General features: G+C 39.5%; 1 protein-coding gene across 3 annotated transcripts in view; it reads right to left on the minus strand.

Annotated features, from left to right (window-relative positions):
• Positions 1 to 3,268: 3,268 nt before the first annotated feature.
• Positions 3,269 to 14,718, minus strand: part of MTUS1 (microtubule associated scaffold protein 1) — a 93,256-nt gene continuing 81,806 nt past the window's right edge. For all 3 annotated transcript variants that reach the window (XM_075149177.1, XM_075149178.1, XM_075149179.1), the window contains 7 exons: positions 11,171 to 11,385; positions 10,519 to 10,624; positions 9,437 to 9,510; positions 9,237 to 9,332; positions 6,391 to 6,507; positions 4,947 to 5,044; positions 3,269 to 4,112 (listed from right to left, as the gene is read on the minus strand). In XM_075149177.1, coding sequence (XP_075005278.1) covers positions 3,896 to 4,112; positions 4,947 to 5,044; positions 6,391 to 6,507; positions 9,237 to 9,332; positions 9,437 to 9,510; positions 10,519 to 10,624; positions 11,171 to 11,385 — 923 coding nt within the window. In that variant the 3' untranslated portion in view covers positions 3,269 to 3,895. The remainder of the gene's footprint in view (positions 4,113 to 4,946; positions 5,045 to 6,390; positions 6,508 to 9,236; positions 9,333 to 9,436; positions 9,511 to 10,518; positions 10,625 to 11,170; positions 11,386 to 14,718) is intronic.

The following is a 14,718-nucleotide window of genomic DNA, read 5'->3' on the forward strand; positions in this document are numbered from 1 at the left end:
TTTTTTTCCCCCTGCAAACATCAAAATAATTCTCAGCATTGTAAACTATGAGAATTATTTTACTATGTGTTTTACATAGTTCTTATTTTACTGTAAGCCTCGTGGGCAGGCCTGATTCTTTTTCAGTGATGCAATTATACATTTCTACATAAAAGAACAGTGACACAGGGTAAGAGAATGAAGCCCGGGAAATGAAATTTAAGTGACTTGTAAGAGTCACATGCCTAAACCAGCCAGTATTGTTATTTCTATTTCCATACCTCAGTCACCGCTCTGCTAAGGCAAGGCAGCAGCAATGGACAGAAGGTATTTGTTTCTTAGGGGTTCAATGATTATTCCAATTTTCTGATGACCTTTTTAAATCCAGCTCAGCCCTAAATGATTTCCTGGCTGTCAGGCAACAGCAGCTTTAAAGAAGTAAGTGGTTACTTACTTCTAGAAGGAATTTCCTGCATGAATTGCAGGATGCCAGTTTACATGCAAATGTCTTTGGTGTTTGTAATGAGACACTTGAAGTCTTCGGTTACCATAAGGAAATGATTTACCTCAAATTTTACAGCAAATATAGTGCAACTGATACAAAGACCTTCAGAGAAAAGTATTGAAGGGAGGGGAACCATGTTATGAATAGCTGCAATGGCAACAAACTACTTGGTACAGATATAAATGTCACTGTAACTTCCTTTGAAACTTATCATTAGAGTTGGAACTATTAGTGAAGGTTGAGTATCTGAAGAAAATAACTTGTTTAATTGCTTGACCAGCACTAGACCTTTGGCATATATTTATGGTGAGTGGGCTTCTAGCTTTTCCTGAGGGAAACTTCATGCTAAAGAAATTACCAAAAAAATAGGTGAAAGTTATTGGATCAAACAAAGCCTTTGCTAACACATGGTATTTAAGTTAAAGCTTGAAATATTAATACTCAAACGGAGAAAGATATTGAAACAGTTCTTACAGATGAACAGATTTAATTCTTTCAGACCAACAAGACAAACACTAAACAGTTATTTCTATAGCCTGATTTCTATACACAAGGATTCTTCATTTCTTTGTAAAAGCACCGAAGATTCTACTTGCAAGAAGTTTAGACGTGAGGAGTCTCCTGTATTGTGGAGGGAAACTATCAACAAATTAACAGCCTTTGTATTACTTACTATACTATACTTACATTACTTACTATACTATACTTACTCTTCTGTACTGGTAGCCAGAAAAAGCTTTTCCCTTCTCTGTCACATGAAGGGATACACTGTATTTGATCTTCAAACATTTGTATGCACTCCTCTTGCATGTTTTATTATTACTTAACATTGCAAGTAAGAAAATAAAATTCTTACCAGTGGCTAGACGACTGATCTTGTGACATGACCTGTTAGATTGCTAAACTCTATGTGGCTTTTCTCACACAAAAAATTGTCTGAATAAGGTGAGCATTTTAATAAGATGAGTCCTATAGGATGCCTTTACCAGGCATATGCACATTGGGTCCCTGTATTAAGCCAACTGTACTCAAGTATTTTATTATTGCTTAATTCTGCAATGTTAGCTACATTCTCCTTTTTTTTTTTTTAACAGCCATCTCAAACTGAATTGCTAATAATCACAAGCAAGCTCTGTGTAACTACACGAGAGTAGCAAAAGTAGAGTTAAAATTTTCCGAGGCTTAGCTGAACATTAATAATTTGTGCAGTGAAGCTTCACTATTGCTGTTCTGCTGTGCTGAACAGGTACTAAATGTTTTTAGTATTTGGAGGAATGTTCCTCCTTAGATTAAAGATCATTTGACTAATAAAAGCAGGAGGAAAACCCTTCAATCAGTACAAAAAATTTATTTTTTAAGCATTCAGCTCAAATACATGTGATCAACTCTCTTTGACCATAGAAAATAAGAATGTTCTAAGACACTTTAAGCCAAGTTTTAGCCCACAAAGGATTTTCATAGTTAAATTTGAAACCCTTAGAAAACATTTTAAGTACTGACACCACTAACAGTGGTATGTACAGTGCCCTAAAGAGGATTAAAAGAGAGCATAATGTTCCATAGAAACAGTACCCTTAACTTGTACATTATGGAAAACTAAGTAAATTTAATGATTAAATAGTCAATCACAAGTTTATTACAAGTTTACTTACTGTATAAGCACTGTTAACAGTCTTGTTCCTCACTACTAGCCAAGATTTTTCAAGTCTTGGGTAAAGTGGTTTAAAGTGGTTCTCCAGTTGAGTTCCCTAAACACTTTCCATCCCCCGATGCCTGTCCCCAAGCTACTGAAAAACAGAGGGAAGCTCAGCAGGTACAATTTACCGTAACGGTTACCTGTACAGCTAGCTAACAGCATTAGCTAAACAGTAGTGTAACAATGGTCCTGGAAGCGGTACTGTAAAACCCAAGCTATTCTAAGCATAGATAGTGTTTTGTAATACTAATTTGAAGTTGAACCTGTGTTTAGTAGGTACAATGTAGACATCTTAAACAGGTCCGACCAAGGGCGTAGCAAAGCTACGCGATTACCTTGTTGAAGCTGAAGCTCAGCATACGGCATGTCCAGAAACGCTGACACCCTCAGCCTCCAGTTCCAGCAGCCAGGACAATTTTTTTTCCCTACTCTACAGAACCTCTTGTACAGGATCTTTTGCCAAATAAGCCAGCCAGCCTGGCAAAACACTGGTATCCTGCAGTCTTAAGAGGGAAGGTGTGGCAGAATCAGCAAGATGAACACACAGCTGCCACCTTCCCCCTCTTCCTCAGGTGAATTTAGCCAACCCTGAAGAATGTCAATACAAATGCTAATGCTTAAAAAGGCAAAGTGTGTCACCAAAATTCACAAATTACTTAAGATCCTTCTTGAGAACTGTGTTAAGGATGCACCTAATGACAATTATTGCATTTTTTTCTTTGGCTTTCAAATCTACATCTAGTTTATCCTCAGCAGACAGACTCAGCAACAGATACGCTGTTTTGGGGAAATAAGTGATTCCTTTTCAGCAGGGAAGATGATAGGTCTAGGTTTCTAAACCTGCAACTCAACTAGTAACTTCTGACCTGGAGGGCTACCGTAGTTCTGACTACGACCCTGTTGACTTGAAAGCCAAAATCCACTGTATCCTGCAAAAAATGTCTCCTCATAAAGGGCAGGGTTGTGCATGGATATTAAACCAAGAATCCATGCAAAATATGGCTGCAATTCAGTTTGGTTTTAAAATAAATTCAAAGTGGCATACTCAAGTTGGCCAAGACACTAATGAGTCAGTTGACAAAGCTTTTCATGCCATTTTTTTACTGAACTGCAGCCAGAAAGATGAAGGAAGCTAGCCTATAGTACTAGTGGCAGTTTCTCCTCATTCCTGGGGGAGGGTACTCTTTGCTAAAAGCATGCATACTGACAACATTATTAAGGAAGTACATGTCCATGTCTAGTCTTCAGCTTTTATCCTTTATTACGTACACAGCAAAGAAGGCAGCATTAGACACACGCCCAGTGTGTTACATCCATTCCATCTGCAGCACATGCACGCACACACGCATACACACAGCCTTAAAAAAAAGTGTCTGTGATAAGGAACATATTATAAACGTCGTGATCTTTATCTCTAAGCCCCTGAGCTTTTTCGTATAGTTAGGAGAAAAGGCAATGAACAAGTCTTTCCTTGCTCTGTAAGTGCTTTGTGCAATAATGTCCGTAGAGGTCATAAACAAGTCCTTTTGGGAGGAGCGACACGAGCGTCTTACTCCCATATTCTCAGTCTCTTATCGCCATTTTTGCACGAAATAGTTTCCAGTTATGTTTAGTCATCATAATCAGCTAATATAGCTCTTGCTCCTGTGATTAAAGTTAGGATCGGTTCTGCAGATCACAAATGAAATGCAATCCCCTCTTTCTCTCAAGAGATGTCATCTCGGTGATACCGTGGGACTAGAGAAGTTACCAGAATTTCGTGGGGACTGAAGAGGCACGGATGGAGAACTGGGAGACAGTTTTCTTGGGCTGCATAGGTCGCCATTGTGCAACTTCCACAGAAGTTCTTCATTTTCCATTGACAGGCGTTTGTTTACTTTTGATTCTTTCTCTAGCGACTCCTGTAAAACGGCTTGCTCCGTAGAAAGTTGCCTGCAAACGTAAGATTTACATCAGAACACATAACCCAAGTTGGCAGCTACGGTACTGAACTTAATTGTTAAAGGAAGGTTTGAAATGGCATAAACCCCTGCTTGGCTTACAACTGAATTGCTTCCTTAAAATGAGGATTTAGCATGTTCTCATCCTTGCTGGATTTAAACCGGTAGCTTGCGGAAAGCAGGAGAAAGTACCAGTAAGAAACGTTCCTGAAGACCAGAAAAAGCATCTGAAAAGTGAGACTTGTCCTACTTACAATGACAGATGCTTTTAATGGCCATGCTGGAGCCTTTGGGTCTTGTTGCAGGCTTAGCTCTACACAGAAGCTGCATTTCTTTAGTTTTCTTCAACTGGAAGAGTTTGCCCACCCATTTAAGCAACAGTTGAAGTTAGGAGAACCTCAGGCCCATTTTATTCATGTTAAATATTGCTGTTATTGCTAAATAAAACACTGATCTAAATTGGGGACAAATCACTCAACTGAAGTGGTTTTAAGTAAAACCAGGTTTAGCTCACAAGCCAGTAATACTTAAAAGAGTCAATCTAAAATAAGATGATATTTCTGAGTTGCCTTTTCTTCCCTGAAATACTGTTTTGGAGCACTGAAGAACATACTGAGCCTTTACCCCCTCACAATCTGTTCCTGCTTATTCTTCTACATAGGAATGCACATCTATAGAGATACAAGTGAGGAAGAAAGGGGCTTGTTCTTTTACAGAGTACTACAAAATCCCAGTCACTAACATTTACACAGAATTTTTTTTCTTGTCACAGGAACACCTTCCCCTGGTTCATAAGAACATTTAAAAGTCCACCGATATTTTTCACCTTGAAAGCTCCATGTGTTTGTCCATCCGAGCTTTTAATTCTTCATTTTCTTGCTGAACCTTCTTTAATTTATCCATTAAGATTGTGTTATTCTCCAGCTTAGAAAAAAAGGTCACAGTTTAAAATAAAACCCATACATGCACTCATCAAGATACTGACCAAGCTATCACAGCTGTTCATAATCTGGAGCTCACAGACCTTGCTACAGAAAGCGCAAAAACCTAGAGTGATGTCAGACTGACCTGCTATCATGGCTTAATATTCTGCAATAGTCAAATAGATCCTACTTACCTTATCCTTGCGTAATGCTGGCATTTTGCCACTTGTGCTGATTAGATGCCAACAAAGGAGGACTGGACAAGGGATCTACTAGTTATAACCAGCACATTCTAGTAACTTCTGTCAGTGACAGGCAGCAGTTTTAGAAGCTGTTGCAGACAGAAGACTATCTAGAAATAATATGCTAATGTGACAAATTCAAGAGCTCCCCTGTGCGAACAGCTTTCCCTGTTGCTCTCCTGATTCCACTTCATTGCTGCAGGATATTATCAAAAGTTAAGGTAAAGCAGTGATTAAACGGCTGGATGGTCCAAGGGCTTCTATACTCTGGCCAACGTCTGTCAGAAAAGATGAAGGTTTACTAGCAATGACTAGTAATTGTAGACCAGGGCAACATAGGATGCTGTACAATACTGAACAACTGACATGAACGTATTCCTTTGCATCCGAACCTCTTTCTGTACTTCATTAAAATCTTGCTTAAGCAAGTATTACAACAGTGTTCAAAGGCCCCACCCAGGATAAGGACCCTGTCCTGCCACAAATAAAAGCATGCTAAGGAATTACAAGTTCTGCCCCCAAAATTGCCTTTTCATGTGGAATTATGCACAAATCGGGAGCAAATCCACACAGCTAAACAAGCAGCTTAGAGATAATAGCTAAACTGATTGACCTAAGCTAATCAACGCTAGATGAAAACATTTATTCCATTTCATATTTGATCCCTTCTTGTTTAATTAGGATCATTTCCATGTTAATGTTTTCCTGCCAGTGCAATCTATCTTCCATAACACTCAAGCAAACGTGGCAGGTAAGGATTTTTTCTTTGGGGGATGGGGGAAAAGAGAGCGAAGAGGAAAGGAAATGTGGAAGAGGCTCCCAGATAACCCTGTACTAACTTAGCAGTAGTTTATGCAAACTAATAGTTGTCTTGAGAGGCTAAAAGGTCATTTACAGCATCTGGTGATTGCTTCCCCCTCTTTACATTACAGCCCAATGCAGATATAATTGTACCTGCAATGTGAGCATGTCCCATCATCGTTTCATGTTTCTTTTTAAAGAAAAAGTTAATCCTCGCACTTAAGTCTCATCAGCCTGAACTCATTATCAGAACGTAACTCAGAGACACAGTCCAAACCTGCCAGACCCCAAGGAAAAAACTCACCAGTTTTTCCATCTTCATTAGCTTTATATCCTGCTGATGGAGTTTCTCATTCTTGATCTCCAGCACTGCTTTCAAACTTTCCAGCTCCTGTTCCAGATACATAATCTGCGGGTTTTTCTGAAAAATTTCCACAGAGTTTGCTTAGTACCCTGAATTTCAGGAAAAATTTAAGTGTTTCTCTGCTATTTAGAAGGAGCAAGAAAATAAATATAGTAACAACAGTTACTTGTTCTAAGTGAAATAGAGTTGAACAGTTTAGAATAAAAAGATCTGCTACCCCTTTCTCCTCCGATTTTGTTTGTCCTTTGGGGTAGGTAAACAGTTGCTTTTTTTTCCTTAGAAGCTGTTCAGAAAACACTTCATGCACGAATGTGAAAAACCCTTGTGAGTCAAAGGAAGGCACTAAAGCTGTCACAGCAAAACTTGTTTTGCAGGAGTGCCCAAAGGCTCCCTTTGAGGCTAGGAGTTCCAAAATTTATTTCATATTACTCATAACCCATCCCAAGTGGTAATTAGAGTAAACATTTGAAGAGTTTTCAGGTGCTGGAATAGTTCAAAAAGCACCAGAAATTTAAAGCTATGGACTTGACTGTAGCTGATTTTCCCTGTTTTGAGCCTGAAGGTAGCTGGTTCATAAGCAGAAATTGAAAATTTTCGGTTTTACATTCTTCTTAAAGCCTAGCAATGCAATTGTACATAAACATCTTGCACTGCTGTACATCCGTGACTTATCTCCAAGACAGCAAGTTAGGACTTTCTTTTTTATTTTTCCTTTTTTTTTTTGTTGTTTTCCAGGAGGTGGAGGGGAGAGCAGGAGGAGGACAGGGCAGGGTCAGATCTGGTTTCTTCAAGGACCTCTCTGCCAGAGTAAGGAACCATTCAAACACTGCAGAGTAAAACATATTCTCTACATTTCAAAGGCAAAGTCACAGGCAAAAATAAGGAGAAATAAAGGAAGTCTCAGTCCATTTCCAGGTAGTCCGAGTGGAACACAAACAGAAACGAATCAATGATTAAGTGTGCTGTGTAACTAAGTTTATCTTTAAAAACAAACAAAACTTGTTTTAGCATATTTGGGTAAGAATACTGGTGTACTGCGTTGAGTAACAGCTTCACTGCCGCATCAGAAACCTAAGACTTGGCAGGCAATGCCTGCAGTTTTAGAATCATAGAACAGTTTGGGTTGGAAGGGACCTTTAAAGGTCATCTAGTCCAACCCCCCCTGCTGTGGGCAGGGACATCTTCAACTAGATCAGGTTGCTCAGAGCCCCGTCCAACCTGACCTTGAATGTTTCCAGGGATGGGGCATCTACCACTTCTCTGGGCGACCTGTTTGTGGGGTGCAATCAGGTAACAAGGTAACCTCATCACCTACACATTCCATTCTCTTGCCTGTTTTTAAGGACTGTGGCATTAGTGATTCTTGTTTAATTTCTACTTTTGAACAGAAGTCTGTGCGAGGGTGGGGTGTGCTGTGCTGCCTCAGAGGAGGAGGCAGACAATTTGAACTTCGTTCCTCCCTTTTGTGGCTTTACATGGAATCTAGGAGCTAGTGAGAAAAGTGATCCCGAAAAGTTTAAATGCCACTTACAGTATGTTAAAAATTTAATTTTCTTTCTTTCCCTCCTCTGCCCCAATGGTCTTAAGCGTCTTTTTAAAGTTAAATCTGAGCCACCACATTAGCTACTCATAGTAGAACACAGAGCCAGATAAAAAGACTGGAAGGCCTAGATAAGATTTTAGCAAAAAAGCTGGGAATATCAAGTGATGCTATCTAAACAATATTGGAGAGTTGGAAATACGCCTCTATCTTCAAAGGGCTAATGGGAATTCTGATAGTGCAGAATTTGTGTTTGATACAGAAGAATATACTGGGTGAAATCAGTATTTTTCCACAGAGAAGCCTCAAGCTTATAGATGTGTCTTACACTGTCAGAATGCAAAGTGCATTTGCAACTATGCAGAGGCACTTGACTATTGCTCCTTTAAATTAAACGACATCTGAGCATGCCTATGTAATACAGTTCAAACCCCCAAGTGCAGTGTACAACACGTTCTCTTTGGTATCGTCTCTCCCAACCACAGCAACATCTTGTGGTTGCAGATTCTTCTTGCAGCAGCTCTGTCCTGCCACTAGAATAAGCAGCAAGAGCAAAAAAATAAATTAAATTCCAGTGAAAACTAGGGCAACTTCTACTAGAAGCATCCAAGTCAATTTTTAAGCATGGAATTTCTCTTCGTGGGATAAGCAATACTAGTGGTATTCCAGTTATTTCCAGGTAACCGGAAAGATAAGCATGTTCGTGTCTAACTCCCAGTGCATGAAAAACCTCTCTCAAAGCACATTTCTAGCCCAGGAGCATCACAGGTAACAGCAGCCTTGGGAGGAAGGGCAGGACAAAATGAAAGTTTATCTGAAGGATAGATCAGCAACAAGTATGAATCAATGTTTGAATAAATGCACTAAAGACTCAAGTACAAGAAGTGAGTTTTGTAGTAGTGATGTAAGCCCACACTGATCATAGCACCATTAGAACATTTACCGACTGTCTAGAAGGCGGCTATGGTACAAATTTTGCGTATACGTAGGTCTTCAATTTAACTTAGGCTGTAACTTACACCACTGAGTTAGATATTCAACAGCTTTATAGATTTATATTGGTAAGGTTAATAACAACATTGCAGTGCTTGAGAAAAACTTCTGGCAGGCGAACCATTTACATAAAATGTTAGTAAGTATGGGAGCCCTATCAGGCTTGATTGCAAACCTTTTATACTATGCAATAAAATAAACCCAGGCTTACAAGATCTGCTCATCTGCATTACTTTTGAAGATCAAGACTTACAAGATTGGCTTTTTCTTTGGCTACTTGTTTTTGCTCTTCTAATTTCAACTTCTCACTCAGAGAGTCGTTTTCACATTTTAATTCATCAATTTTTTTCTGAAATGAAAAGATATGGTACAGTTAGGCCAAGAATTCAGTGCACATCTCCAAACTGCCTTTTAAGTTTTAGTCTGTTGCAATGACCCCAACCCGTAACAAACCTCTAGCAATTCTTGCTTCTCTTTAAAGGAATCTTCAAGTGACTTCCTTTCGGATTCATGGGCACTCTTGAGCTCTGCAACAAATTATTTTTGCAGATTTTCAATACCGCGTAAGACATCAAAATTCTTTTTGAAAAGCAGCAGCAGGAAAAGCCAGCCAATACACATATGCACAGATGCAGAGTCAATGACAACACAGAAAGAACATTTATCATCAACTGATTCAAAGCATGTACAAAGTATCAGATTTATTAATGCTTCAGATTTGTTGATTGTCCCTTTGCATATCCATTCATTAGTTGACAGCGTGTCAATTTTGAAAGCATTCATCTACACACCACAAGTAGATGAATTGAGCACAAGAGCCACATCTGACAAAAGCTGAGTTTCTGATGGGAAACACAGCAAAAATTGAAATTTTGTCTTCCAAAACCTTCTAGAAAAACATTTCCTTTCCTACTTCGGAGATGTCAGGAAGAGGAGTTTGCTTTTTGATTGTAGTGGAAGCGTCACCAGCTTTAGTGACGCAAAAGTATCACTGGAAACTTGGCTATCAAGTGGAGTTGGAGGGAGGATGGAAACCATCATCATTTAAATCAATTAGATGCAATGCCATTTAAAACTGAGCACACTCACCACCCCCTCCCTGAAAAACATCCTTTGCCCCAGTACACTGTAAACAGCGTGTAATATTTCTCAACATTCCCCTGTCAGTCTGGAAAGCACAGAACCCTACTTATCCTCAATTTCAATTTTGAGGTGCTCCTTATAGAAATAGGGGGGTGGGAGCAATTATTCATTAACTTGAGATTTTGAGGGCAGACTGCAATTCAGACGTCTTTTACTGAAAGAAAAAGTCCACTCTTAAACAGTTTTAGAAGTTTCATTCAACTACAATGGGATCATGGTTACTTCTGTACTTAAAAAGAGACTTGCTCAGTTCCAAAAGGAATTCAGCCAATGTTTTTAAAAACAGCTGACTGCCAAGGACAATGAAATGGACATATTGATGAAAAAGTTTGAATATTTTTGTTAGTGACTAGCAGTACTATTGCGTCTGTCCTTGAATACAAAATACTTGCCTGAAAAAGAGGATTCATACTCCTTTTTCAGCTCCTCTACTTTTTCTGAGTGGCTGTTTTCAAGTTCCAGCTTAAAGTTTTCATGTGTGATATTTAAGTTGTCCACCTGCAATAAGACAACATGATTTTCCCCGCCCCCCCTTACACATCTCAACTTAACCCTCATTTGAAGTATTGTTCTAATGGCTTTACGCAGTACATGGAGCATGTTTTACATAGTCTGGGTAGCACTTAACAGAGGGTCACAGGAAAAGCTAAGCCACATACAATGCTTAATAGAGGAGAACGATGCCTTACAGTTTACCACTACCAGCAGGATGATGTATGCATCTGTCACACACATGGAGTTGTTGCAAAGCAAGGTCACAGGCCAGGCGTGTCTTTATAAATCTTAAAGCTTAAGCTGCCTCAAGTAATCCAGTGGAGCTCCAGAAGTCATTCAAGCTTGCAAAACACAAGGAATCTCCACCAACAGTTTAAACACAAACTTAAGATCTGGACAGCTTAGTAATATTTTTATAGTTGCAACAAAGTGGAGTTTCACATTAGATAAAATAACCCCATTACTAATCAAAAACCCAGTATTATCTGAAGGCTTATTTGTAGCAGAAAGCAACTGTTAGAGAACATTTCTACTTCGAATGGCACAAACCTGCTCCTGGAGTTGCGCTTTGTACTTTTCAGCTTCTTCAATGCAGATACTTTGGAGTTTCTCACATTCTGCAGTGTAAAACTGTTTAAGCCTCTCCTCCAGCTCAGCTAAATCATTGTGATGTTGCTGGTTTAACTTCTGCAAAAATCCTTCATAAGCAACTTGCAGTTCATTCCTGTCTCTCTCCAATTTTTCACAAGCTGCAGAAGTGGTTACTGAAGATGTCAAAAGAAAAAAGAAAAAAGTAATTGGATCAAGTTCAATGCTAATTTCGCCATCTTCATTACAAGTATTAAAGATAGTGAACACTCTGCACAGCAACACGTTTCGTTATAGAAAGACAAATATAATTTATACACAAAATGAGTGCCACGTCCAAGGACACATGAAAAGATCTTTGCAAAAATATCGTGTTTCTTATGCTGAGAATTAATTGAATCTCGTTAAGCCAGGAACCCATATAGGAAACGTAAGTGTGACAGTTTGCCGTGACATAGAAGAATGAATGTCTCACAAGAGACACTGGAGTGCTCCAATAAAAAAATTAATTGGATTTGCTACTTCACCTAATTTGATCCCATTTCAACAGCGTATTTGTCAGAGTACTTCACTTTTTGATATATAAACCACTTAGCTAAATTTCAAAGTCTTAATATCCTGAACACCATCCATTCAACACTCAGATATGCAGCAGAGAAGCAATTCTAGCCTGACACGGACTGGCCGATACAGAGCGATACAGAACTGCCAATCTGAAACATACTGCTAATACACATACGCCCAAGATATTTAAGCGTGCAAGATTTAGAATAGTTTCAGGCAGAAAGTGCAGAGTATTAAGAAAACAGAGAATTACACAGCATGTCTGTCTTTACATTTATATTAACGCAGGTCAGCCAAGACTACTACCTAGGTTTGTCTCCCCATATTTACAGCTGATTAAAAGGCAAAACAGGAGTTAAGTAACTTGTACTTTTGAGTTTGAAATTTAACATTCCCAACTCCAGCCAGACAGGCCCGGATAGGAAGAGTCATTTTCCATTTCCATGTTAGTATGACTGGAGCAAGCGCCTTATGCAGTTCCAGCTGCACCCAAACCCTGGAAGCAAGGTGAAACAGGACCTCTAACACAAGCCTGTGGTCACTGACCTTAAGCAAAACTGCTTCTATACAGACTCTAGTGCTTTAGTTTAAAATAAATTAGTCAGATGAGTGTCTGCTTAATAGAAAAATCAACTAAAACGTTAACTTGCTCTTGAATCAAATGCAGGAGAAGTCATGCATACACACACTTTATAGCAGCCTGGCACACTGCCCAAACAGTATAAACATAAACTCTATGTAAAAGCATGGGAAGATTCAAGGATTTTTGTACAGGCGATGCAGGAAATTCTCACCACAGCTGGGTTTGTGCCTTAAGATATATAAATTACAGTATCTTCAGGGACCGATTCCCAAAGCAGTACTGGGCTCGGCTCTAGGAAAGCAGCCTGCCCCAGCTGAGTGCCTCAAGTTACACACATCGGATTCCCTCTTCGCTACGGCTCACCAAGAGCAATGAATAACTTGACGAATGATATTTGCACTCTCTTAAGGAAACTGTAAAGAAGTCTTAGCCCTGCTGCCACTTGGCACCTGCAGTTGAGCTAGAAAGTGTAAGAGAGTGAGCTGTACTGCATGGAAATCAATCTGCATGTGTGTCTACCTGAAACAGTTTTAACCGCAGGCTTAGCTCTGTGCTAGGTCTGTGTGAAAGATCTGCTGATCAGGACAGATTTAAGCCAAGCTGTTCATCCCATGACTGGCAACGATGCAACTAAAGGCTCAACTGAAACGTACCACAGCATTCTGTGCAACCCAAGCAGATTTCACAGTTTTCTATACTTTCTGTACCACCATCAAGAAAGATTTTTATTTCCCTATCTTTATTACTTCCACAAACTTCTATTATAACTGCTCCCTTTGGAAAAAAGTGGAAGAATTGGCATTCACACTTCTATCACATCGCACTGGTGTAATGTTATTGAATAGGTAGGGGACATTATTTTATAACGCAAAGAACCAGGCAGCGAGCCAAATGGAGACGTTACACAGCCAACCACATGCAGAATGGATCTGACCAACTATAGCAGAGTAAGAGAGGTATAGCCGAGAGGCAGGCAACTCACATGCCTCATTTGAGATAACTGTAGCAAAATGCTTCGAATGATCCCCTTCCTTTAAAACCAACAGAGGAAGAAGCAAGCATCCAATTCTTTATTTGTAAGACCAGAGCCATTCGTTTACCTCCGTTTAGCTAAAAGAACGTGCTGCCTATCATTGTCTTATCTTTAAATGTCAGCACTCAGAACTTCAGATGATGCAAAACACTTCAGAAAAAAAAGCAAATAGCAAACCACGCCTTTGTCAAAGACAACAGGCACATCAGTTCTCGTTCGGCCAGTTTGCAATTCAGATTTATGAGAAGACTAATGTTACAAGGCAAACAAAAACTTTTAAAACTTGCATTGGCAGTTGAATGTTGCGTTACCTTGAAAGTAACATCTGGCTTCTGCGAAGCTGGAGGCTGCAACGCTTCCTTGCAGATCACAAGCTTAACTTGAATCCTTGCCATCCAAACAAGGAGCAGAACCACCACACAACCAGTGAGCTCCCAGTATCATGATAGTGCAAGAAACTGCGTGCGTGAAGCTTCAGCAAAAGCACCAACTGAAGAATTGTCAATTTGAAATTATGAGAAGTCCTGTAAACCAAAATTTGTCCCCGTACTCGAGATTTAAGTGTCTGCAGCAAGTATTTTGCAGAGACTTATCCATCTCCAGACTGAATCATATATTCTATGACTGTACACTGCCTTGTTTTAAGAAAGGAACAAGCCATGAAAAAGGCAACTAATTCCTTAGTTTGGTCACTCATCTGCTGCAAGGGGATGCTGCAAAACTGCTGACTAACCAAACTTGATGGTTACTCAAGAGTTTTCTCATTGAACCGGTGCTTAATTTTGAAGAAAAATTTGTAACTGGAACATGGTGCTCTTTGTGGGCTCTTCCAGTAGGACACAAAAATTCTCTATTTCAACTTCTCATCCACTTCAGAGACACTTGAAGGGCATGCTTCACAGTTTTTGTACATGACTACTGTGCTTCCTTTCCCTTCTTAAAGCGCTTCCCTCCGCAACTCTACATCTTCGTTACGCCACACATTATAACAGACCACAGACTTCAAGCAAGAAAACAACAGGAGACAAATGGTCCAACAGCATTTGAGAGAAAAATCAAGCCATATAGATAGAAAGATGCGCTATTCATTTGTCCGTTAAGTTTGTTCAATCTCATCTGTAACACTGAACAGTTTTAAGGTTTAAGGGTAGAGCATACGGAACGGTGTACTCGGCAGCCAGAAGCAAGATTTACTTCTTTATTCAAATAGCAAAGCCATTAATATTTTTCCCCCATTTGGTTGTCCCAGCCTCTCTTCCCAATCATACAACGCTCTCTCTCCCTGTACTATTACAACAGGAAGCAAGATTAATCTGTATTTTTAGGCTT

Source organism: Calonectris borealis, chromosome 4, assembly GCF_964195595.1.
Source record: "Calonectris borealis chromosome 4, bCalBor7.hap1.2, whole genome shotgun sequence".
NCBI classification, from domain to species: Eukaryota; Metazoa; Chordata; class Aves; order Procellariiformes; family Procellariidae; genus Calonectris; species Calonectris borealis.